This window comes from Protopterus annectens, chromosome 14.part0 (assembly GCF_019279795.1).
Source record: "Protopterus annectens isolate FY-2018-M chromosome 14.part0, PAN1.0, whole genome shotgun sequence".
Taxonomy (NCBI): Eukaryota; Metazoa; Chordata; order Ceratodontiformes; family Protopteridae; genus Protopterus; species Protopterus annectens.
The window spans coordinates 143053333-143077920 of record NC_056748.1 but is presented as its reverse complement, the minus strand read 5'-3'; the positions used below and the strand labels follow the sequence as shown (position 1 = coordinate 143077920).

The 24588-nt window shown below is 37.8% G+C and overlaps 1 protein-coding gene across 1 annotated transcript in view; it reads left to right on the top strand.

Moving 5' to 3' along the window:
• The window catches only part of ATRNL1 (attractin like 1), a gene marked incomplete in the record, with an annotated part of 6064901 nt that overhangs the window by 2823201 nt on the left and 3217112 nt on the right, over positions 1–24588 (top strand). Inside the window, 1 exon segment of the mRNA XM_044055896.1 lies at positions 19731–19949. Coding sequence (XP_043911831.1) covers positions 19731–19949 — 219 coding nt within the window.

The following is a 24588-nucleotide window of genomic DNA, read 5'->3' as shown; positions in this document are numbered from 1 at the left end:
GCATAGAACTAAGATCAACTATGCCCCTTGGCTAAACAGAACAACAAAAGTTCTTCTAAAAGCCAGAGATAATGCATGGAAGAACTGGAAGAAAAATAACACCAACCAATATAAACAAAGATATCAACAACTTAGAAACCAGGCCAAAAAACAAATAAAAATGGACAAACAAAACTACTTCCTAGGGATCCAAAACAAACATTCAAAAAACCCCAAAAAGTTCTGGCAAGCTTTAAATACCCTTCTAAAAACCTGGCCAAACTACAACCCCAGCACCCAACACCAACAATGATAACGTCAGCATAGACTCCCAGTTTAACCATCACTTCACAGACTCTATTCTATCCCTATCTACCCAGCTATCCAACAATAAACCTATGCTCACCCCAACTTTAGATCACAATAATACACCCCCTTTTACCCTCTCAGCCATACCCACCTCCACAGTAAAAAACCTACTCTCTAAACTAAAACCCACCACTTTCGCAGCAGATGGCCTACCCACTACTTTTTTAAAGTTAGCTGCAGAGTCCCTAGCCGACCCCATCTCACTTCTTATAAACCGCTCCATACAGGAATCCTACGTCCCCCAACTATGGAAAGTGTCATATATATAATACCCATACACAAAGGAGGTAACTCCTGTGAACTATCTAACTATCTTCCCATTGCTATCCTATCCCCCCTTTCCAAACTTCTGAAGAAATGTATTCACACCCAGGTGATGCACTCCTTAACCTCACATAATCTCTCCCTCACACAGCATGGATTCCGCCCAAACCACAGTACAACTACTGCTCTTCTCTCCTTTACTAACCAGGTTAACCAACTTAGAAACAACAACAACTTTGTATCAGCCATTTTCTTAGGTCTATCTAAGGCATTTGACATGGTCTCACATAACCTACTTATAGACACTCTAACTGCCATCTCCTTCGCACCCTCTGCTACTTCCTGGTTCAAAAACTATCTCTCTGATAGAAAGCAGTCAGTAAAATGGCAAGGCATACTATCACCACGACTTCCAACTACTGAAGACGTTTCACAAGGGTCAATACTAGGTCCTTTACTATTTACCATTTCCACCAACAATCTACATACCTCCACCCTACATGCATCACTTATACAGTATGCAGATGACTCAACTCTAATCTGCTCAGCCCCAACCATAACCACACTTCAGAAACTTACCCAAGAATCCTTCTGCTCCGTAGAAAAATGGATTACTGATATCCACCTTATTCTAAACCCCAAAAAGACCAAACTACTTCTATTCACCCCCAACAAATTCAAAACCACAACTCTTCCCTTCACCATCACCTCCAACAATGGCACAGTAATCTCTTCCTCCCCACATACCAAACTACTTGATGTTGAAATAGATCAGGATCTTAACTTCAATGTCCACATCTCTCAAACCATTAAAAAAGTTCATAAAAAATTAGGAACTTTATACAAACACAACCATTTCCTATCAGACCAGGTTCGAATCACCCTAGCCCAAACCCACCTCTTGTCTACCGTACTGTATGCATCACCAATCCTAATTCACATCAGGAAAACAGACCTTGACAAACTAGAATCATGCTACAATAAGATAGCAAAATTTTCCAATAACTCCCCTTTTAGAAGTCATCACTGTCTTGCCTTAAAGCACCTACAATGGTTAGAGCTCCCTCATCTAATTAGGTACCACCAGCTAGTACTCACCTTCAACATACTAAAGCATCCCCACAAAACACCAGCCCTAAACCAAATACTAAACCAGTACTCAGCAAACTGTCCTCTACACTCATCTAACAAGACCCTGCTCTGCATATCCAAAGCCAACATCACTGCAGGGAAAGCCCTCTTCTCTCATACCATTGCCAAGGAATGGAATAAGCTCCCCCAGTATATATCCTCAGCCACATCTATCTCACTGTTTAAAAAATCCCTCAAGCCACACCTCCTGAAGTCATGGGTCTGTCTTTGCATTACATAAATGCTTTCCTAATCGCCTTCATTTCCTGTTTCTCCTCTCTATCACTACTCACTATGCCTAACACTTGGTACTTCACAAAATCCTAAACCAGGACTACTCTCAGCTATGTTTTACTACTATATTGCCGTCTATGATGTCACTTTGATTGCACCAGGTAATGAGTATATCTACTCTTCTCTTTTTCCTCCTAAATAACCAACATCCAAGGTCCACTCTTGACAAATGTAAGCCGACCTGGAAAGAACTTTGTATGAATTATCTTCTTGATTGTTAATAACTCTGTATGAAACTAATTTTCTTTTCCTTCACAAAAACCAATATCCAGGGTTCTCTGTCTGTAATGTAAACCTCTCTGGAAAGATCCATTGTATGTAAATTTTTATTATTTGAATTTTTTCTGACTGTTTATGTAATACTGTATAAAACTGTTGTTGTGGAGCTTTTCTCCCCGGGCCTCCGCTGTAAATGGACCTAGTTCCAGTCGGACTTTCCCGGTAAACAAATTTAAAATAAATAAATAAATAAAATATTGATAGACTTAAAGCGATTCCCGGTACTCTGAAGTCCTTCGAATATTTTCCAGTAGACAGTTTCTATTTTCCGAGAAAAGTTAGCTATAGAATTCTTAACAATTCTTAAAAAATCTATTACACAGCCCCATGCAGTACAGTTATATACCACAGTTTTGGTACAATGGCTCCACCCTACTCTGGATCCTACTCTGGTTTTATCAAGTCTTTGAAAACACACAGTTCCATTTTGATGGAGGGACAACTGTAATGCTACCTTGTGTTTTGAGACAACCTTTGATGTGTCGTAGATCAGATTCATCCAAGTCTCTTCAATCCCTAAAGGGACTATATTTAGCATCAATCCGCCATGAACCGTAGGAATGGCAGTGCAGATCCAGCAATTGGAGACATTAAGGGATGATGCATAAGCATATTTTATTGCTTGGTAGGTGTTGAATTGTAGATGCCACGCAGTTCTTTTGGCATGAGGTATGACTGGAGCAGGAAATAGAAATGGCCGTAGCAAGAAGACGATAACAAAAATAGTCGCCATAATGGTTACGCGGTACTTCTGTGCAAATGGCGGTTTTGGTTGGATTTTTGTGTCAGAATGCCGAAGTGTCCCGACTGGAGAAATGTCAGTCATCATCAGGTACTGGGACAGTATGGCTTCGAGTTCGAGAATCAATAGGTGAGGAATCTGGAGCTGTAAAAGGTAAACGTGTTTGATCTTCAGATGGGATGACTTTCTTAACGTGTGATATATGAATCCAGGTGGGTGAGCCTTGTAATCGTACCGCTGAAGATGTTGTCAACAGAACCAAGTAGGGCCCCTTCCAACGAGGTTGCAGTGCTGTTTTTCGGGAGAAAGACTTGACATATACCCAATCTCCCGGTGCAGTTCAGAAGACAGGAAAGGATCAGGATTATGTTGTGCCACTGCTACTTGGCGGTGATAACACTGTAAGAAAAAAACAAGAGAAGTGCAGTATACAATAACATCATGATCAAAGGCATCATACTCAGAAAAGGGTGGTGGTGGAGTCATGGGCATGCGCATAGGGCGGCCCATGAGGATTTCATGAGGAGAAAGACCTTTAGTAGGATGTACTTGTGCTCTCATACAGAGCAAAGCTAGAGGTAAGGCCTATACCCAAGTGAGACCTGTTTCAGTAGTAATTTTTGCTAGTCTGGTTTTCAGTGTTTGATTCATACGTTCGATAATGCCAGATGCCTGCGGTCGATATGGGCAGTGAAATTTTAAAGTGATACCCAATATAGTACACAGTGAGTCAATTAACTGAGCTGTAAAATGTGTTCCACGATCTGAATATATATAACAGGGAACATCAAATCGAGGTATAAATTCATAACAACGTTTCTTAGCAACTGATATAGCATCGTTCTTTACACATGGGTGTTGTTCTAGCCAGCCAGAAAAAATATCAACAACAGTTAAAAACAAATTTAAAATGAGCACATATTGGTAATTCAATAAAATCCCATTGCAAAGCGCAAAATGGTCCCAATGGTTTTGGCAAGGGTTGTGCGGGAGCCATTGTGCCTTTTGAAATATTGTACTGTAAACAAATGGAGCATGTGCTCACAAAGTGCTGTACAGAAGCAGAAAGCCTTGGGGCAAACCAATCCCTTTGGATTTGTTTTATTAAAGCTTGTACCCCAACATGGGCTGGCAAATGATAAGCTTTAATGAAAGAATTTAGCATGGGTATAGGGCAGACCAATCTGCCATCTGGATGTTGCCAAAGTGAGTCAGAGTGTTTAAAACAATTGTTAGCCAGCCATGTTCTTCTTTCTGATTCTGAAACCTCATCCTGTAAAGCTTTTAACACTGTATCATCAAAAGTTGTCATGGTTTGTAACGGCTGCAAAAAGTGACCCTGAACAGTTTGTGAGAAAGCAGCCTGTTTAGCAGCCCAGTCAGCATAATTATTGCCCTTACTTTCGAAAGTATCATTGGACTGATGGGCTGCGCATTTAACAACAGCAATTTCAGAAGGTAACAATAAGTCTTGTAATAAATTATTTATGTAAAAATGATTTTTAATGGGTATTCCGGAAGATGTTAGGAACCCCCGTTCTTTCCATAACATACCAAAATCATGTACAACACCATGGGCATAACGGGAATCAGTATAAATGGTAACAGACTTGTTTTTAGCTATTTTGCATGCATTTGATAATGCCACTAATTCCACAACCTGCGCGGAGGTGCCTGTAGGTAATCGTGCTGATTGCAATACTTCAGTCGGTGTACAGACTGACCAAGCAGCATGGAATTCTCCGGAGTTTGTTCTTAAACAGGATCCATCAACAAAAAGAACTAAATCAGGATTTTGTAAAGGAGTATCATATAAATTTAACCTAGGAGAAAGAACAGAGCTAGTACACAATCATGTGGTTCGCCCTCATCTGAGGTCAGTATTAAAGAAGCTGGGTTTAGTGGTGGGCAGTGTTTAACTTGTAAAGCGGGATTACCCATTAAACTTATTTCATACTTAGTAAGACGTGCATTTGAAACATATTGTGTTTTGGTCTTCAGAAGCAATACTTGAACAGCATGTGGGACTGCTAATACCATGTCATACCCCAGGGTTAGTGGAGCTGCCATGTCTACCAAAATGGCAGCTGCTGCCACAGCACGTAAGCAAGCTGGGTAACCAGAAGCAACCGGATCCAATTGAGTGCTGTAGTAAGCAATAGGTCAGTAACCTCCAGTGCGTTGCTGAGTTAAGAGGCCTAGAGCAGTTTTATTCCATTCACAACAAAAGAAAATGAAAGGTTTTAAATAGTCCGGTAATCCTAAGGCAGGAGGATTTACCAAGGCCGTTTGATGGCCTGGAAAGCCTCATTGTGCTGTGATGTCCAGGGTAGAGGGTCTGTAATGTCTTTTTTCAAAAGTTGCAGCAGAGAGGCTGAAACCTCCGAAAAAATAGATACCCACTGTCTGCAGTATCCCGCTAGACCAAGGAACCCTTTAAGTTGTCTCTGAGTTACAGGACGTGGTGCATTTTGAATGGAACTGATTCGGTTAGGGAGTATCCAACGAGAACCCTTTTCAATAATGTGTCCTAGATACTGCACTTTGTCTTGACAGTATTGTAGTTTAGATTTATTTACTTTAAATCCTCATGCAGCTAAAAAATTTAATACTAAAAGGGAATCTTCCTTACATGAAGTACTGTCTGGAGAGGCTATAAGTATATCGTCCACATATTGAACTAAAACTGAACGTGACGGTAATTGTAAATCTTGTAACTGTCTATGCATCTCCCTTGAAAATAAAGTTGGGGATTCTACATACCCCTGGGGCAATCGAGTCCAAGTATACTGTTGCCCTTTGTAGGTAAAAGCAAACAAATACAGGATGTACTGGAATAGAGAAAAAAGCTGATGAAATATCTATTACTGTAAAATATCTAGCTGTAGGTGGGATACAGCTTAAAATAGTAGCTGGGTATGGCACAATTGGGAAGATAGGCATAACTGCTTTGTTAACTTCCCGTAAGTCTTGTACAAATCTGTAAGCTTGTCTACCAGGTTTCTTCACTGGAAATATTGGAGTGTTACAAGGGCTTGTGGTGGGTACTATGATCCCTTGCTGTTCTAATGCAGAAATAACAGGAGCTATACCAGAGATAGCCTCAGCAGTCAGAGAGTACTGTGGTACTCGCGGCAACTTTGCACCTGGTTCTAGAGTTATTTTTACAGGGATAGCTGAAGTTAAAAATCCTACATCATTGTCATGAGTTGTCCACAAGTAAGAGGGTAGGGAATGTAAATCTTCATTTCTGTTAGATTCGGACTGAATACACATAGATTGTAGTGTTATGGTGTCATCCAAGGCTGCCAAAGTAGTGTCTTGTTGGTCTGAAGGTACTTGGAGATAAACTCCATCAGCTGTGCAAAAAATGGTGGCCCCCATTTTGCAAAGCAAATCTCTTCCTAACAAGTGTAAAGGTAATAGGGTCCTACTAAAAATGCATGATTATCCTGCAAAGGTCCCAAAGTTATTGGGACTGGTACGGTGTCAGAATACTCAATAGGTATACCAGAGACACCTACTCCTTTAGCTAGTTTGTTAGAAAGGGGAATATTGCTAGCTGTTCTGCTAGTCAGCATAGATTTAGTCGCCCCGGTATCAATCAGGAACGGATATGGTTTATTTTTAACCAGTAGCATGACATGTGGTCCGTCCTGATCCACAGGAAGGAAAGGGTACAACTGCTGTTGTTTCTGTTCAGGGTACCTTCATTGTGGTTACTGTCGGGGGTTTGGCGTCCAGTTAGAGTTCCATTGTTGTGACGCATCAGTATATGGTGCAGGTTGTTCAGCCAAGTATGGACACTCATTTTTCCAATGGCCTGCCTGGCCACAATTGAAACACTCGGTCTGATGACTAGGATTCTGAGGTTGGGTTGACTGCGTACCTTGATAGTTTTGTCTAACCTGATTTGCTGGACCTTGACCCCTACCTCTCCCTCTTCCCTGCCCTTGTCCTCTGCCTCGGTGACCGGTTTGGCCAAAAGCGTTACACATTTGGATTTGTGCTTGTACTAATTTTTCCTGTAAATCCTTTTTTCTTTAGCCAAATGGTCAGATAGGTATTGTACTTGCTGAACTAACTCATGTAGGCCTAAACTAGGCCAATTCAAACATACCTCTTTTAATTTATCTCTCACTTGAGTGTGTAACCCATCCACAAAAGCAGCTGACAGCCCACTTTGTACTGGCCCTTCGGTGGGCTCTGGGTATCCAGAATATGCCTCAAAGGCATCAGTAAGTCACTGTAAGTACTCGTCTATAGGTTCATCTTCTTTCTGTATGATTGATTTAATCTTAGACCAATTGGGGGTAGGTGGCACTATGATGATGATAGCATTGACTGTTCGCTGCCTGACTGCTTCAAAACCGTTTTCCCCTTGTGTGTCATGTTTTGGTATTGGGGTGGGGACATTGGCATGTTCTCAGATACGTTTCATTAGATCAGCTGGGACAGCATATTGGAGGATGGCTTTAACTTCTTCTATAGTAGGATTTTGTAAACAAATGTGTCCTGCTAATGCGCGTTGGAATTTTGCTCGGTTATTACGAATAGGCGGAAGTGACTTAGTGATTGCTTGAAAATCAACTGCCGACCACGCCCTAGGTACGACGACAGTAGCTGGTTGTCCCGCATCTCTAGCATGTGCTGGATTTGGAACCTCCTTCAATGGAAATATTCCTGCTTCATCTGATGAGCTCATGCTCGAATCAGAAGTAAAGCTTTGATGAGATTTATGTGGACTAACGTAACCATCCTTGTCCTCAATTACAATTGGGCATTGCTTATAATATTTGCCCTTGTGCGAATATACAGTTTTCCTGTTCTGAGGTATTTTCAGCTGACTGGACCTAGGGTCGAAAAGCATTTGTACTTTTCTTTTGTGATGTTTCTTTACCTTAGAGCGGGTTACTCTAGGACATGATTTGCCTGTATCTATCTGATCAGGTTGTTCTATAGCTACTCAGCTAGACTGACCTGCTGTTTCCTGATCTCCACTGCTGGAGTCAGGAATAGTTTGTTCTTCCCTTCACCGGCCTTTTCCCTGTGTTGTGGAGCTAACAGTTCCATCCTGAAGTTGTGAAGGCTGATATTGTGGTGGAGGAGCCGTAGGGGGTGGGGGGAACCATGGATTATCATCTTCAGATGATTCAGGTATCTGTAGTTTATTTAATTCTTGTACCGGATATAATCCCTTAAAGGGTGGTTCTTTTAAACGTTTACCATTAGCTATATCTAGATTCTTGGTAGTTTGTCGCAGTTCCTTTATCTGCTCTTTTAACTTTTGTTGACTATCCTTAAGACTACTAATGACCGAATCCTTTTCCCGTTCTTTAGCTTCACACACCCTATCATTAAAAGCTGCCCAGCACAACCCTGGTATTTTTACTTTCTTTTTTAACTTTTTTCGTAAATTATTCAGAACATCCTTATTAAAACTACCATTTTCCGGAAAAGCAAGATCGCCGTTGTCCTTAGTAAGGGCGATCCACTGATGTAAAAACATACAACTGTCCCGGGACACCCGATAAAACATATAACCAGCTGGTGTCCCTTTTTCTGGCTCATTTATTTTCCCTGCACTCACTCCCATTTTCACTCAATACCCCACTATCACTCAGTAAGCTATACCTTTTAACACAGGTTTAGCTAAGGCGTTATAAAAACGTCTTGTTTCCCCACTATCACTCAGTAAGCTATACCTGTTTAACACAGGTCTAGCTAAGGCATTAAAAACATCTTGTTACCCCACTATCACTCAATAAGCTATACCTGTTTAGTCACAAGTCTAGCTAAGGCGTTATAAAAACGTCTGGTTACCCCACTAGCATTCCTCCTTTCATACGTATGACGCCAGTATTTTCCGTATTAACCCCACTCTCATACTGTGTATTCAAAGCAGAAAAGAAATGCATGCCACTTACCTTAGAACGACTGAATGAGAGAAATCATAATTTGTCAGACATTAAAAAAACAAAAAATATTTGTAAAATTTTGAAGGCAGACAGGGGCAGAAAAATGAAAGAAATACTACAGAGACAGAAAAACCTGCCATGGGCCCTTTAACAGTATTTTGTTCAGTTTGCTCTTAATTCAGATCCGAGTAAACGGCACCAATTGTTAAGTTGTACATTACTTTGTAAATGAAGAATAGAGCTCTTTCTCTCTTTCAGTGGTTTTTATTAACTACAAGTACACACGTGTGGGAGCCTCACGGAAAGTACTCGGGAGACTCCCAGAACAAGGAAATAAACAAGCTTATGTACTGGTAATAGTGCTGACAGTACAAAAATATGAAACTGAACCAATTAGATTATTACACAGGGCAATTAACCAATCAAAGGTTTACCCGTAAACATAAGACAATTCACATCATCATATCTCTAGGCAAAAAGAGAAAATTGGATGCACTTCCATAAAAGGCAGATTCTTGTTGTTCAGCATTTTCTTCATTGTTCAGAGTTCATTCAGAGTTCACAATTCACAGTACATTTTGCGTACAGACTATCACATACTCAGTTTCTTCAAACACATGCTTTGGCTGTTCATATTCTACAGGCTGAGACCTCAGTTTTTTAGGATCTTTGATTGTGAACTTCCCTGCTAGTAGATGAATGAGTTCTGGTTCATAAGTTTGAATAGTCAAGTTACCAACAGCAGATCTGCTCTTTGCTGTATTGTGAGCCATTGTGTTGGTTTGACTACTGAGCAAAATTGTTTTATTCATGGTGACAGGGTGATGAGATGACATATTTTATTGGCAGTTGCTGGTAGACAGGTAAGATATTTCTTTGAGGCTGTGGCATTATTATCAGGGCAAATTCATGTTAAGCCATGAGAATCCATATCCCTATGGTTTGTCTACCAGATAGGGAAGAAAGTGTGAAATCTTCCAAGCACAAAAAATTTGCTGTCTTTTTGCTTTATTTATTTATTTTTATTTGAATGTGGAAGCTTAGGTTTTGGTGTAGCCATGCTCCCAATTCTTTGAATGAGGTTGTTTCTGAGGCATTCTTTTTGTGGTCAAAGATGTTAAAGTTGATAGGAGAATATCTTTGTTTTTGAGGGGTTTCAAACATCATGGCGTTTGCTTTATTGGAGTTTAATAGTAGTTAAGTTGACTCACCAAGCCTGCATGAGATGAATTTGCCCAAAGAGTTGGACTTATGCATCCAGCTTTAATATTTATGGGAAAAAGTGATACCTACTGTAGTGGGCAAACATTACCAAATACATTAGAGTATGCATGCTCAGTACATCAGTAGGGCATCACTGGAGGACTCTGTGTGTGAGAAGGCACCAAATACATTAGAGTATGCATGCTCAGTACATCAGTAGGGCATCACTGGAGGACTCTGTGTGTGAGAAGACATGAAGCAGAAATGAAGCTTCATACATGCGTTTCATTTTTTGCTAAAGAATCGTGACAAAGACAAAATGACAGTAGAGCAGAGACCCAAAATAAGGGAAGATTTTTAAATATTACTTTAATTCACTTGACAGGTAAAGAAAACAGCAGATTTTGCTTTAACATGCGTTTTCTGAAGAATAAAAAGTATGAAAACTCCTGTATGACACTGCAGTTTGGCTGAAATCCTCAGTGGTTTACTACAAAATTGTTATGCAGGATAGGGAAAAATACAAGACACATTTGGGGACACTTGAGAGGTATAGTTTCATGATACTATGGAATTATTTTAAGAAGGTAAGAAGTTTCTTATGTTTTAAACAATGTCTTATAGTTTCATTGGTAAGTACTAGGCTAGTGGCCATTGTGGACCATTTTAAGCCTCGCCAATTTCTCCTTCAAAGGTGAGTATCCAAACACTGTACCTCTTCTGTGTGAGGTAAACTCCCTAACCATTATAATAACTCCCCCCTCCCCCCAATGCTAAAGAATTGCTGTCTGAATGGAACCCGCAAATTCTCAACAAATAGGACTATAATTAATGAAAGTACCTACCAGAGTGCCAACCCTTGAGCTATGTCATTGTCTAATAGCAGTACGTAACATTTGTTTGGGGGTGAAGCAGATTTGCCCGTGGCTTTCTTTGTTTAGTTATGAGGGCTTTGTAACCAAACCACACTAGCCACAGGTAAACTCTGCATTTTTCTTATTTGATTATTGTATTTTGCTAACTTAGCATACTGCAGATATTTCATTGTTTGAGCACACAGAGGCACATAAATGAAATATGCATATTATTTTCATCTGATTTTATATCATTTTGAATTGTTGCATGAAGTTTCTTCTGTAGCTTATCTTCGTATTTGGCAAAGACTTTGTTTTTCAGGGCAAAGAAATCCCTTAAATTAAGTGCTTTTTGTAATTTTAATACCATTAAGAACAATCCTTGACTTCTGATGATGAAAAAAAGAGTCTAAACTTTGCACATCCCTCATTTTATTTGAATACACACTGCCTGGTCCCATCTGTCTTCCCTATGGAGTCTGCCTAATATTACCTTTCTCCTTTTCAGCCCATCTGAGCACCTCTTCTTTCTTACTTCCTCTTATCACTTAACATGTTGTGCACTATTTTCCCCCACTGCTGCAAAAAACTCCACTCGTGTTTGCACCTAGTAATCGTGCCAGCGTCCTTGTGATATTTTCCTTTGATGTTTCCAGCAAATTAAAGAATTACATTGGCAAACTGCACTAGTCTTAGCCAAGTCATGTTTTTTCACAAGCAATAGCTATGTCTTTAACTGCTTTTCACTTGCACAGAACACAGGAATGGTACATAATTTCTGGCATATAAGAATTTGTATAACTCATTCTGTTCTCCAGTAGCTGGAATAATTCAAACCATTTCAAGCAAAACTGCAGCTGACTTGTCACCATTTAGGATACAGGCTTTGAATTTAGTACTTTCAATTTTGGTATTATATATTGTGGGTAGTTCTGTATTCAGTTCCCTATTAGATGAACAAACACTTAAAATGTAGAGTACGACATGCTCAACAGCTTTTAAGTGAACGTTCATCTAAGCGAAACCCGAGAATGTCGGAATAAGGAGTTTCAAAAAGTTATAGCTGGCCAGCCGTGAGGAAGCCAAAGGCTGATGTCAGAACGTTCACACTGTCTCGCCATTCTTACAGTCCTCCACTGTGGTGCGGTCCCGACATTCACCCTCTGTAATGTTATGACAGTCACCCACTGTGGTGCGATCTCAGAGTTGGTATATTTGAGTATGGGGGTGTAGGGGGCACAGCCTCCCACATTGGAGGATGTGGGGGGCAAAGCCCCCCACTTTATTTTGTTTGCTGATTTGTTTTTGTTTGTTTTTTGGGGGGGGGTTGTAATGGTGTACAGTACATTGTAGCCGTCAGCCGTTGGCTATCTGCTGGCTGGCCAACTATAGCTTTTTGAAACTCCTTGTTTCGATATTCTGGGGTTTCACTTAGATGAATTTTCACTTAAAAGCTGTCGAGCATGTCGTACTCAACATTTTAAGTGTTCGTTCATCTAATAGAGACCCCTGTATTCTGCATCTCTGTCTGCTCTGTCTAAAGGTAGCATAGATATTTGGTTTAGTGTTTTCTATTAGGATATTGTGTGTGCTGTTAGGCTGGTGTTAAAACTGTAAAGAAATTACATTGTGCACTGTTTATGACCCTTACTGGATGGAGAATACTTTGGTAATCCACTGTGTTATGGCTAAGTGTACTTTTTAATGTATATTTGCTTAGTAATGTGAGTAAATGTTACACGGTGTCAGAGTAAACGTCATTGTATGTATCTCTGGCTGTCAGACCAAGGTTTTCCATTTTGTATTCTGCAGCACTGATGTAGTTTGTCAGAATTACAAAACTCACTGGAAAGGGTGAGAGGTGTTTATTCATACATAATACTTTGATTATTTAGGTTTATTAGTTCACAGATGTATTCATGAGGACACTGCACATTTCTTTGGCTGAATTAACATTGCTACAAATCTGCATTTCTTTTAGTAGTCCTATAAAAATATGAAACTATTTCTTTTTCTATAGCCTTATGCAAGGCATTTTCACTGGATTTTCATAACATTTTCACATGTGTTAAATGAGATAGAGACATGCATATCAAAATCATATCAGATAGTACAAGTAACACTTTTGTTGCCGATGTTTATTTTATTAGGACGGCAGACTGCATGTGGTATGCGTTTGTTTAATGTTATCGTCATTTGAGAAGATTGCTAGTGCGCTCTGTCTCACATATATACAGGCACAACACTACTGAGGCTAATGATTTATGTACTAACTTGTTTATTATTAGCAGGGATATATGAACAGACAAGTAGAGACTCTAGAAGAGAACCTGCCAAATTATAAGTCACAGTGAAAATGCAGTATTAGAATACATATGCTGAAAGAGAGTTTTAAAACCGAAATCGGCTTCCTGTTAGAGGATTGTAGAGAAACATGATTGTAATCATGAAGAGGAACACGTTGCTCAGTCAGAGAAATGAAAAGTGACCGACCCACAGATGTAGGAACAAAGCACCTATCTGTGCTTCTGTTATTACACAATTATCAGTAAGTCAGTAATTTTTACCTGATGCTTCTACCATTTAACAAATGTAATGTAACTGAGTGCCGGAGGGGCAGGCTTGGTTGAAATTAGTAATTTTCCTGTGAGGTTTGGGTTAGAAGCTGCTTTTCTGGAAGTCACATTCTGAGGTGCTTGCTCTCAGAAGAGCACACGACAAGAATAAGCCGGTCTCATATCATATGAGGAAGGGCATTTTCCTGCACCTTGTGTGGTTCTGCTGTAGGTCATATATTCAGTCCAAGGATGAAGATTAACACCCAAAAAGAAATTATTTCAATTACCATGGCGGCACACTGAACATAAAAGGGAAAATGTACCTGTACAAGGTGGCCACTAAAGTGTTTACAAAGCACATGAGGTTACCATGAACTTGTTTTGTCATTAAGTTTATATATAAATACATATAAGGTTGGAAGCAGTGTTAGTAAGTTGTCTGAATAAGTGAGGATATTGACCTCTGCGAAAGCGCTCACACAATAAAAGTTTGGAATTTTAGCTGCTTGTCTGCAGGGAGTTTTTGTGTCCAGACACGCTTGCTGTATTCATTGGACATTGTTTTTTGTTAAGTTTTTGTCTTGGAGTTACCATGAACTTGTTTTGTCATTAAGTTTATATATTTTTACAAGACTGATACTAACATCAGTAAAGACTGCTGTAACAATTCAGGCAGCTACTACTAAGCAGAAAGTGACAGCACATTATTACAGATCATTATCAGAGTTTGCATTCTTGGTAAACAGTATAGCACATCAGGAGATGTGCAGCTTGAATTCTGTCAAAGTCCCTTTATTCTTTTGCCCTACCTGGCAAAATGGATGATGATTCACACAAGCGTATTGATTAAATATGATACATTGTGATGTACAGAACTCAGATAACCACTTTACATCATATTAGGCATAGGCACCTAGCAAAACAAAGGAATCTCTCTTGCTGTCTCTCTCTCTCTCTCTCAAAATCTCAGTGACTTTTTGGGAATATCAAGGTTTACATTTCCCTAAATAATCTACTAATGCAGTATCCCAATATGGTCTCTAAGTATTTTATTTATTTATTGGCATTTGTTTACCATGAAAGACCACTGGGCCAAGGAAGCCTATTTTCAGTAGAGGCCCGGGGAGAAAAGCTCCAGAAAGTGATAAATATACATAAATATGTATACAAATTACAGAAACATAGAAATTATTTACAGAAGTTACAAAACATTAAAGAGAAAATCGAATGCACGAAACTTTTTGCAGATATTACATCAAAGAGTTACCATATTGCAAAGGATATTCATTAAAATAACCTAGGATAATCTAGACCTACTACAAACTTTCTGACATACAGACTGACCATTGTCATGATCACAGATATAGTAATAGGTATAAAGTTTAAGAAAATTGTTAGGCTGCGGCATTAGTTTGCAGCAGGAGAGGTATAGGTCAATGAGGCCCAAAAATAAGATGGCCAGGGAGAGAGTATGAGTGAACTAGTAGAAGGTTGCTTGAAGGCAGTGGAAGTTATTAAATAAAATAAAAAGAGAAGGAGGGAAGGGAGAATCGAATAAGGAGAGAACGGAAAGAGATGGAAGAGGAAATCATTGAGAGGGAAGGGTATACGGAGTAAAAATAAGGAGAACGAGAGAAAGGGGGGATGTGAGGAAATGAGAAAGGGAATACAGCTAGTAGAGTTATAAGTAAGGACAATGAAAGTAAAATAAGGGAATGTATATTAGAGAAAGATGAGGGTAGACAAGTTTAGAGGTATAGTGATTGATTAGATAATGCCAGAGACAGAGGAGGAACAATTACACACCCACTTGGACAGAAGATGATTGTGTAGCGCAGTTTTAAAAATGGAAGGGCTTTCTTGTAAGCGGATAGGAGGGGGTAGATTGTTCCAGAGTTTAGCTGCAAGAGTATAATAGTTGATCTGCAGGTAGCTTATATTTATGGATTTGAAGAAGATACTGCTGTTCAGAATGAAGAGCATTAATAGGATTATAGAGGGAGAATAAAGGACTAATAATAAAGGGCAGTTTTTTGGGGCTTATGTATTACTTCAGGTTACAACTATGCATAAATTAATAGAAGGTGATGGGGGAATCCCAGCCACTGAATTGTTTTAGTGCAGTGCAGTGATGAGTACAGTTATGACTATTAGTGGAATTTAGCGATCTTGTTATAACATGCTTCTAATTTAGTCTTCAGGGTGGATTGTAGGTTTGTTAGTAAAGGTTCGCCATAAGTTAGAGAGGGAAGAAGGTAAGATTGTGCAATAGTTTTTTTTGGAGGAGAGGGAGAGGAACTTAGTGTGTCTATGAAGAAGCCCAAGTCTTTTATGAGTCTTGCTGATATTATTTTGAATTTGAAGATCAAATTTAAGGTTCTCGACAGTTATTACTCCTAACAGTTTAATAGAGGTGACTAACTCGATTTTTGTGGAGTCAAGGAAGAGTATTTCAAAGTCAGTTTTATTAATGGAAGTATTTTTCTTGGGAATGAATATCATAAGTTTGGTCTTTTTGGGATTTAATGGGTTTCATGTAGTCAAGTTTCCACAGTAGTGAATGCAGTTTGTCTGTTGCTTTAAACTCTTTGTGTTTAAGTAGTTTTCATTATTAGAAGGAGTAGAGAGAAATACTTCTGTATTGGTATTTGTATAGTCTTATGATTTCAGATTAAAGTATTTCTGTAAAATACAACACATCTTTGCCTAAATTTATGATCATGTCATAGGTTCATAAGTATGTTAGCCCATGAGACCATTAAAAAGCCTAATCCAGTATCAAAAGAACAGAAAAACAAGATTAATGTTATTTTTCCTTTAAGGAATTAAAAGGCCAAATTAAAAATCTTAAAACTAAACACGCACCAGGTGTGGATGGGATAATTCCTGAGCTATATAAACTTTTACTGATAATATTTTAAAAATGTTACTAAATGCTTTTGCAGAAGTTGAGTATATCTAATATACCCACATTGTAGCTATATTCTATTATTATACCTATTTTAAAATCAGATAAGGACCATGCTCTATGTTGTTCTTATTCACCTATATCACTTTTAAATGTGGACTACATGATTTTCATTCCTATATTAGCAAAAAGGTTAAATCAAATGCTGATTGGTCTAGTAAATTAAGATCCGACTGGGTTTATAGTTAATAGGAAAGTTCAAGACAATATAATGACTCTTTTCTTTGATTGATATGGCAAACAAAAATAGAAAAATAGTTATCCATAATAAGCTTAGATATGGATGCAGCTTTTGACACTCAGAATTGATCATACTTGTTCAGAGTACTAAGTCAGTATAAATTTTCCCCTAATTTCATAAAGTTAATTAAAAAGCTTTATGATAACTCAGTTTCTGTTGTCAAAATGGGCTTCTTAATATCTTGCCCCTTTGACATCTTAAAAGTTTCCAAACAGTCATGCCCTTTATTCCCTTTGTTATTTGTACTTACTATAGATTATAAAGCTGTTTGTTAACTATATAAGATCTAACATAAACATGAAAGGTTTTTAAAATAAATGAACATTTTTTTTTCAAAAAATTCAACTTTTTGCTGATGACATTCTGCTCACTAGTAACAATATTGAACTCAGTTGGATCATATAGTTAGGTCTATGGACTATTTTGAAAAGATTTCAGGTATGAAAATTTAATCACAATAAAACAAAAACCTTGCTTATAAACCAAGGGATAACCACTAAGTTAAACTACTACAAAAATTGGCTTGGACAATTTGAAGTTAAAATAGTTAGGAATTACTATTGAGACTAACAGTATAAAATCAGTTTTAGTTAACTCCCAAAACTTAACTGATGCAATATCCAAATTAACAGACAATTGGAAAAATTATTTTTCACATTTGAGGATAGACTTACATTGATCAAAATGATAATCTTACCAAAAAGTCTTATTCTTTAGCCAGTCATTAATTCTTTCGCTTTCTAAAAAAGTTGAAAAAAATAAACTCTTATTTTACTGAATTTCTTATAGTATCGCAAAAAAGCAAGAATCTCCTTGGACTGGCACATCAAAAATTGAAAGAAGGGAGGCATTGGTTTCCCCAATATTGACTTGTATTCTAAATCTGTAATTATTAAAGTAGTACTCCAGTGGCTCGATCCCTCTTATACTTCCTGTTGGAAAACAGTACATAAAAATACACTAATAGATAACAAATCTGTAATAGAAACTTATACAATTTGGACATCAATACCTTTTTTGGGTTTTAAAAGACTATGTATTAAATGAAAAACATAGGTTTACTCTCTACCCTTTCATGAATCAAGTTCTATTAATATTCATGAGATTTATGAATTCAAAGTATCTAATCAAAGATCTACTTATAATATTATTTCTTATAGCTTTCACAAATGGATGCCTAATGTGTTTTAATACAAGGAAAATGTTTGACTTAAAGGATAGTAATTTAATTTATTGTCATCAATTTCTAAACAGGAATAAAATACACTCAGCTGATTATCTGATGGCTAGATGCAGTCTAGAAAATCATAGTTGGTTAAATATGCAAACATGTAAGGAATATAGTCGACAAAATTAAAATAGTATTAGACATGCAAAATAAAACTATTGCAAAAATCCTGCTTCTTTTCTAATATAAATAATAATCCAGCTAAAGGTACGTCATACTTGTCAGTCATGTAAAAGATTATTAGAATTGAATTAATTCCCCCTGAATTGTCAGACTGGAATTACTTGACAAAAATAAATAAAGAAGAATTTTCTGAGAAAAGTAAGAATCTATCCTTAAAATCTGCAGAAAGCTCAATATACTCTATATACTGGAAGATATGTACATGGAGATTTTGACACAGAGTTTTTCTAACACCCCACAAAATTGTTGTTTAGAAGCTTTTGCCAAGCATTGTAGTCAGATAATTGTGCTATTACAGATTTCTTGATTTTGCTCAATGCCCCCAATCTCAGATCTTATTCCAATATTGCAAATACCTCTTCTTTTGTCTGTCCTAGCTATTGCTAGGAAAGTTATAACAACTTCTTCTTTTGGCTTTTTTTCCCGGTTTGGGGTTGCCACAGCAGATCACCTGTCCACTCATGATTGGCAGTGGACTTTTACGGTGTCGAGTTGCCAGCCCGGCGCCCAACCTTCCACAGAAGGCACATTGCTAGGAAAGTTATAACTAAAATCTGGAAATGTAAAACTACTTTCTCTTTTACTAGTGAATATATCTGTCTAGCCAAATCTGTTTGTAAAAATGAATTATCAGCCATAAGAATGAGAAGTGGAAGCATAATGCCTCAGTACATAGCCTGGCAGAAATTTAATGATCTAGTAGAAAAGTAGTAATGATTTTGTGTATATAATTCTTGTTATGGACTTTTGTATATAGTTTGTTTTCATATTGTTTAATTGTTGCTTGAATATGTAAAATCAAATAAAAACTTAAAATAAGAGCCTAATCCAAATTCTGAAATGCTTTAAAACACTGACTGGTTAAATGATTTCCCAAGGTCACACAGTAGGTAAATGAAGGTGGAATGATTCAAACGATGTAGTCTTGATTTAGGTAGCAAGTCATTAACAAGTTAAAGTTTTATTCCTGTTTGCTAACTGCCAGACTCGTGTCAAATAGTGTCACTGTCATCTGAGTTATGTGGTCAAAGTATAAGGTGACAATCAGCAGTGAAACAAACGTTAATGTTCATTACCTTTAGAGTGTAGTCAGTTAAGTACATTTAGATTGTAACAGCAGTGTATTAACTTTGTCTGCACTGAGTGTTTCTTGTTTGCATACATTTGTGTCATTGCCTTTGTTTAGCTGATGTCAGTTACTCCCTGCATTTTCTTCCTAAGGTGCAGGCAATTACAAACATTTAGTTTTTAGCTGGTTTATACTGTTGATATGAATTATATATTTTAAAGAAAGTCTGCTTGTAATGTGGTACCTTTTATTCATAAATTCTTTTAATTTTATTCTTCCTAAAGGTTTAATACATTTAAAATGTTATTTCTTTGAGTCACTTTATTATTCATTTAGTTTGTTCAAATTGGTTAAGTGACCATTTGCTTAATCTCGCAAAATAAACCAAATACATTTGTAAGTATTATATGGTTTTAATATTGTCTGGTTTATATATTTTTGTACACATAGCTCAAAACTGCTCTGGTCTTCGAACCTGTGGACAGTGCTTAGAACAGCCAGGTTGTGGTTGGTGCAATGACCCAAGCAACACTGGAAAAGGACACTGCATTGAAGGATCTTACAGAGGCCCAATGAAACTACTTGGCAAACAAAGTCAAGAAATGGTACTAGATGTGTCTCTGTGCCCAAGAGAAAAGCACTACGAATGGGCATTTGTTCACTGTCCTGGTAAGTGCACATGCATGAATTTAGAATGGAGCTAAATTGTCAAATAACTTAAATTTATAATATTACCTATCAGCTGTGAAAAGTTTGGAGTTCTTCTCCTTCCTTAGAGTGAGATTTGTTTTATATCCTAATACTGGCCCTCATGGTCAAGATGAATTGATGAGTCTTTTTTTAGTTCAAGTAGCCAACCACAAAACCATATCAGAGAATATATTCTTCAAATAGCTGAAGTAAATGATTGCATCAGTTGAAATATACTCTGTCAGTTCCAAAAAAAGGCAGAGGGATTTACCAGTTTTGGCGAAAAAAGTGTTTATCTGGAGGGCAGTGACTCTCAGAACCCAAACCACATGGATTCACTGCAAAAACATGAAGTGAGATAAATCTATAAAAACTAGTGGTCTTAAAAGTCATGAGCTCAGTCACAACAATTCCCCAACATCATGAAAATCGTTTAGTGTTCCAAAACAGCAAGCCTGGAATCATCACAGACAAGCAATCCCCAATAACAAAAATCAGAAATATTTTAAACATTTCAGCTTTTATACACTTAGAAGTGGGTGTGGAAAATACATGTATTGTTTAATTTTAAACCAGCCTATTCAAGGCACACAATGCAATCAGGGCTGTAAAAAGTGCATTTTAGAACAGCACGTGCCAACCACCACACACGACTGCTGATTAGGTCAAATTAAATCCTAGTTAAGGAAAACACTACCCATCTGTTTTCAACCCGCATTCCCAAATCTGCTATTAAGAAAAGCACAACATACATGTTAAAAGATTGACTTTTTAACTAAAATCACTTTTGGCTAACTAATGCAATAAAACCTTCATCAGGTCTGTGACAAGAGCTAAAATCATATACATAGATAAGTAAAAAGAGTTAACTAGAATGGTAAAAGAAAAAAACACATAGCTATGTAACCGTAAATGTTATCTAACTAAAACATTAAACATATATATATATATATATATATATATATATATATATATATATATATATATAGTCTAATTCTTCTTCTTTCGGCTTTTCCCGGTTAGGGGTCGCTACAGTGGATCATCTGTCTGCTCATGATTGGTAGTGGAGTTTTATGGTGTTGAGTTGCCAGCCCGGCGCCCAACCTTCCACAGAAGGCACACACACACCTAGGGCCAATTTAGAGTGCCCAATCCACCTACTGCATGTCTTTGGGATGTGGGAGAAAACCGGAGCTCCCGGAGGAAACCCACGTGACCACAGGGAGGAAATGCAGATTCTGCACAGAAGGCACCCCAGCCGGGAATCGAACCAGAGAACCTCTTGCTGTGAGGTGTCAACGCTAACTGCTGAACCACCATCTATATATATATATATAAATATATAATGTCTAATAAGATCTAATATTATTAGACCTTATTACCTATATTATGTATTAGTGTGCATAAAAACTAAATTACTTACAGTTCAGATAAAATAATTATTTAGAAAAAAATATTTCAGAAAGGATCATTTTATTTACAGCTCAGAAAAATGCTTTGCAGTTAAAATGTTTTAATGTTTTGCAGTTAAAAAAACTGTCATGACAGTTTTCATGTTTACAGCCCCCAAAACATGATTATTCAATGAAAACTATAGTACAAAAAACTGACAAAAATATAGAAAACAGTGGATGAAGTAAACTAGTAATGTGTAAAAGTGTACAGATGTGTGCACGAGCGAGCACCAGTAGGGTAAATGGGGAATTACACCAATACTTCGTGGTGATATGTCATGACAATAGTGGCATGAAAAAATTAGTTTTTTGAGTTTACCATTTAAATCTCTGTCGTGATGCAAGAGTGTAGTAAAGCTAATCAAAGCAGAACATTATTACAAATGACAGCCCACAAGGTAATAATGTGAATATGAACTCTGATGAATTTGCAAAGCTAGAAAAGCAACTTAAACTACTACAAGGTCTGTTGTGAGAGCAAAATATATTTGGAACAGAGTAGAGATGAAAGATTAACCAAGGGGACTGAGACTTAATAAAACGTTAATGTTGAACAATTTGAGTGAAGAACTAGCCCAGGAATGGACTGACATTGTGAAAAATGACCACAGGAATGGACTGACATTGTGAAGAACCAACACAGGAATAGACTGACATCATGAAGAATGACCACAGGAATGGACTGACATCATGAAGAACTAGCCCAGGAATGGACTGACATCATGAAGAACTAGCCCAGGAATGGACTGATATCATGAAGAACTAACACAGGAATGGACTGACATTGTGAAGAATGACCACAGGAATGGACTGACATCATGAAGAACTAGCCCAGGAATGGACTGACATCAATGAAGAACTAGCACAAGAATGGACTGCTATTCTTGGGGAAGCTAGTTTTAAAGTAACAGACTTGCTTATCAAACACAACAAACACCAGGACACCGAAAAGGAAATGATTGAAACTCTTGTGACTGAAAGTAAGCAGGAGGCAGATCATGAACAGAAATTCCAGAATGTGACAGAGAAGGTTAACAATTATCAAATGTCCATCCAAGAGAGAAAGATTCAGAAAATGAACAGAGATCAAATGGACAAAGATGATCCACAACATCTCTTGAAGTATAGACTCAGAAGGAGAGGTGGAAATGGAGGGCGAATTACAGGAGACATTTTAATAAGAGAGCCAGCAATAGGGTAACACAGACACCTACAGTTATCAACATGTAATACCAGTAAGAATAATTATGATGCTAGTAATGCCAACACTAATTACATTATTTATTTTTATTTTATTTTACATTTGTTAACCGGGGGTGTCTGACTGAGCCGAAAAGGCCCTTTTTCAGCAGAGGCCCAGGGAGAAAAGCTCCACAAAGAAAAATTACAGACACATTTAGTTATTTAGACATAATCAGTATACACCCAAATTACAAGAGACATGTTTTTACAGTGGTATGCGGCACAAACAGTTACAGTGGAGAGAACAATCAAAAAGATATTAATTTTAAAAAATAAAGGTAAGTAATAGATTTGTGGTGTACAGCTGAACTTTGGAATGTAGGTAGAATACATACATAGTACACAGGTACAGTACATACATTGTAGGAAGTGAGGAAGTTGAATTTGAAACTTGTCTTTCACAAGAAAAATTACATGGAGGAAGATAAACCCATTGAAGAAAAAATTAAAAGACTTTACATTAACAGTAATATTAACAACATCAGTCTGAATGTTCAGGCTGGTAGTGCTGGTGGTAGGAATGAACAGGTTTTTCACAACATGAGGACAACCACAGGGCCAGACAGACAAATGAGGACTGACCAGTAGCATCCAATACTCCTTTGACCCCAAAGACGGACATGAGAGAACACCAAAATCCTACCCAGCCACAACAGAACTCCCAGGGCTGATATCAGCAGAGCCCAATGTGCATGAGCAGGAATTATCATCACAACAATTACAACTACAACCAGAGATACAGCCCACCAAGGTTCCAGAGAGAATAATTGTACAACCATCTGAACCCAAGGAGGGAAGACCAGAACAACTGGAGAAGGAAGCAGTGGACATACATGTCAAGCAGAGCGTCTCTTTGTCCCTCTTCAAACTGAACCTTGACGATTGGATGGGAGATAGGAAATTCACCCTGGGGATCACATCAGTCGCCCTGCTAGACATGGATCCAGGAAAGTAAATAGTGTGGGAAGAAATAGCCAGGGAATTGTTATGGCTAGGCTTGTATAGGCCCCTAGGGCCGATAGCCTATTGCCAACCTGTGAACCTATGGACAGGGGTGAGAGAGTTGAGGTACCTGGGGAACAACTTCTACCCATCAGGGCCATGAGCCTGTGGCTAGAATTAGCCCCCAGAATCTGGAATCATTTGAAGAAACCACTGACAGCACTTGAAAAAAAAGTGCCTAACAGTGGACTTAGATTCATACCTCAGGGAAGGAGCGATGAGACACAAACCATTATTGATTTAAAAATGTGTGTGAGGAAGTTGAATTTGAAACTTGTCTTTCACAAGAAAAATTACATGGAGGAAGATAAACCCATTGAAGAAAAAATTAAAAGACTCCGTAGTTTTTGTCCCCCACTGTATCCCACACTTGTAGCCTTTGAGACAAAATGCAAGCGCAGCATACGAAAGCCTCTCAAAAAACACCAAAATGTAAGTTTTATAATATTTCAAAGGATGAGATATTAGCACTTAAGAATTTGAGCAGTGATGGAACTAAATGTAGCATGAAGGCTGACAATGCTGGGAGCATACTAGTTACAAATGCTGACAGTTATATAATGAAAAACAGAAAATCTGCTGAGCTCACCTGAGTTTTATTCTAAACATTCCTTGGAGAAGGTTAAAATTGCATATGTAGACCAGAAAGATAGGCTAACCACAATGTTTAATGAAGAACTTTTAACTTTTTTGAGTATTTGAATACTCCTCACCCTAAGTTACCTTGTTTTCTCGGGATTCCCAAACCCCATAAGAATAGGAAAGATCCACTTTACAGATGTGTTATTGCAAGTGGAGGTTCCATATCAGAGGCCACTGCCATATACTTGGATTTTATTCTACAATGCTGAAAAGAACTCTTCTTTTATTTCAGATTCACTCATCTTTTATTTCAGATTCACTTGATTTTTTAAGAAAAT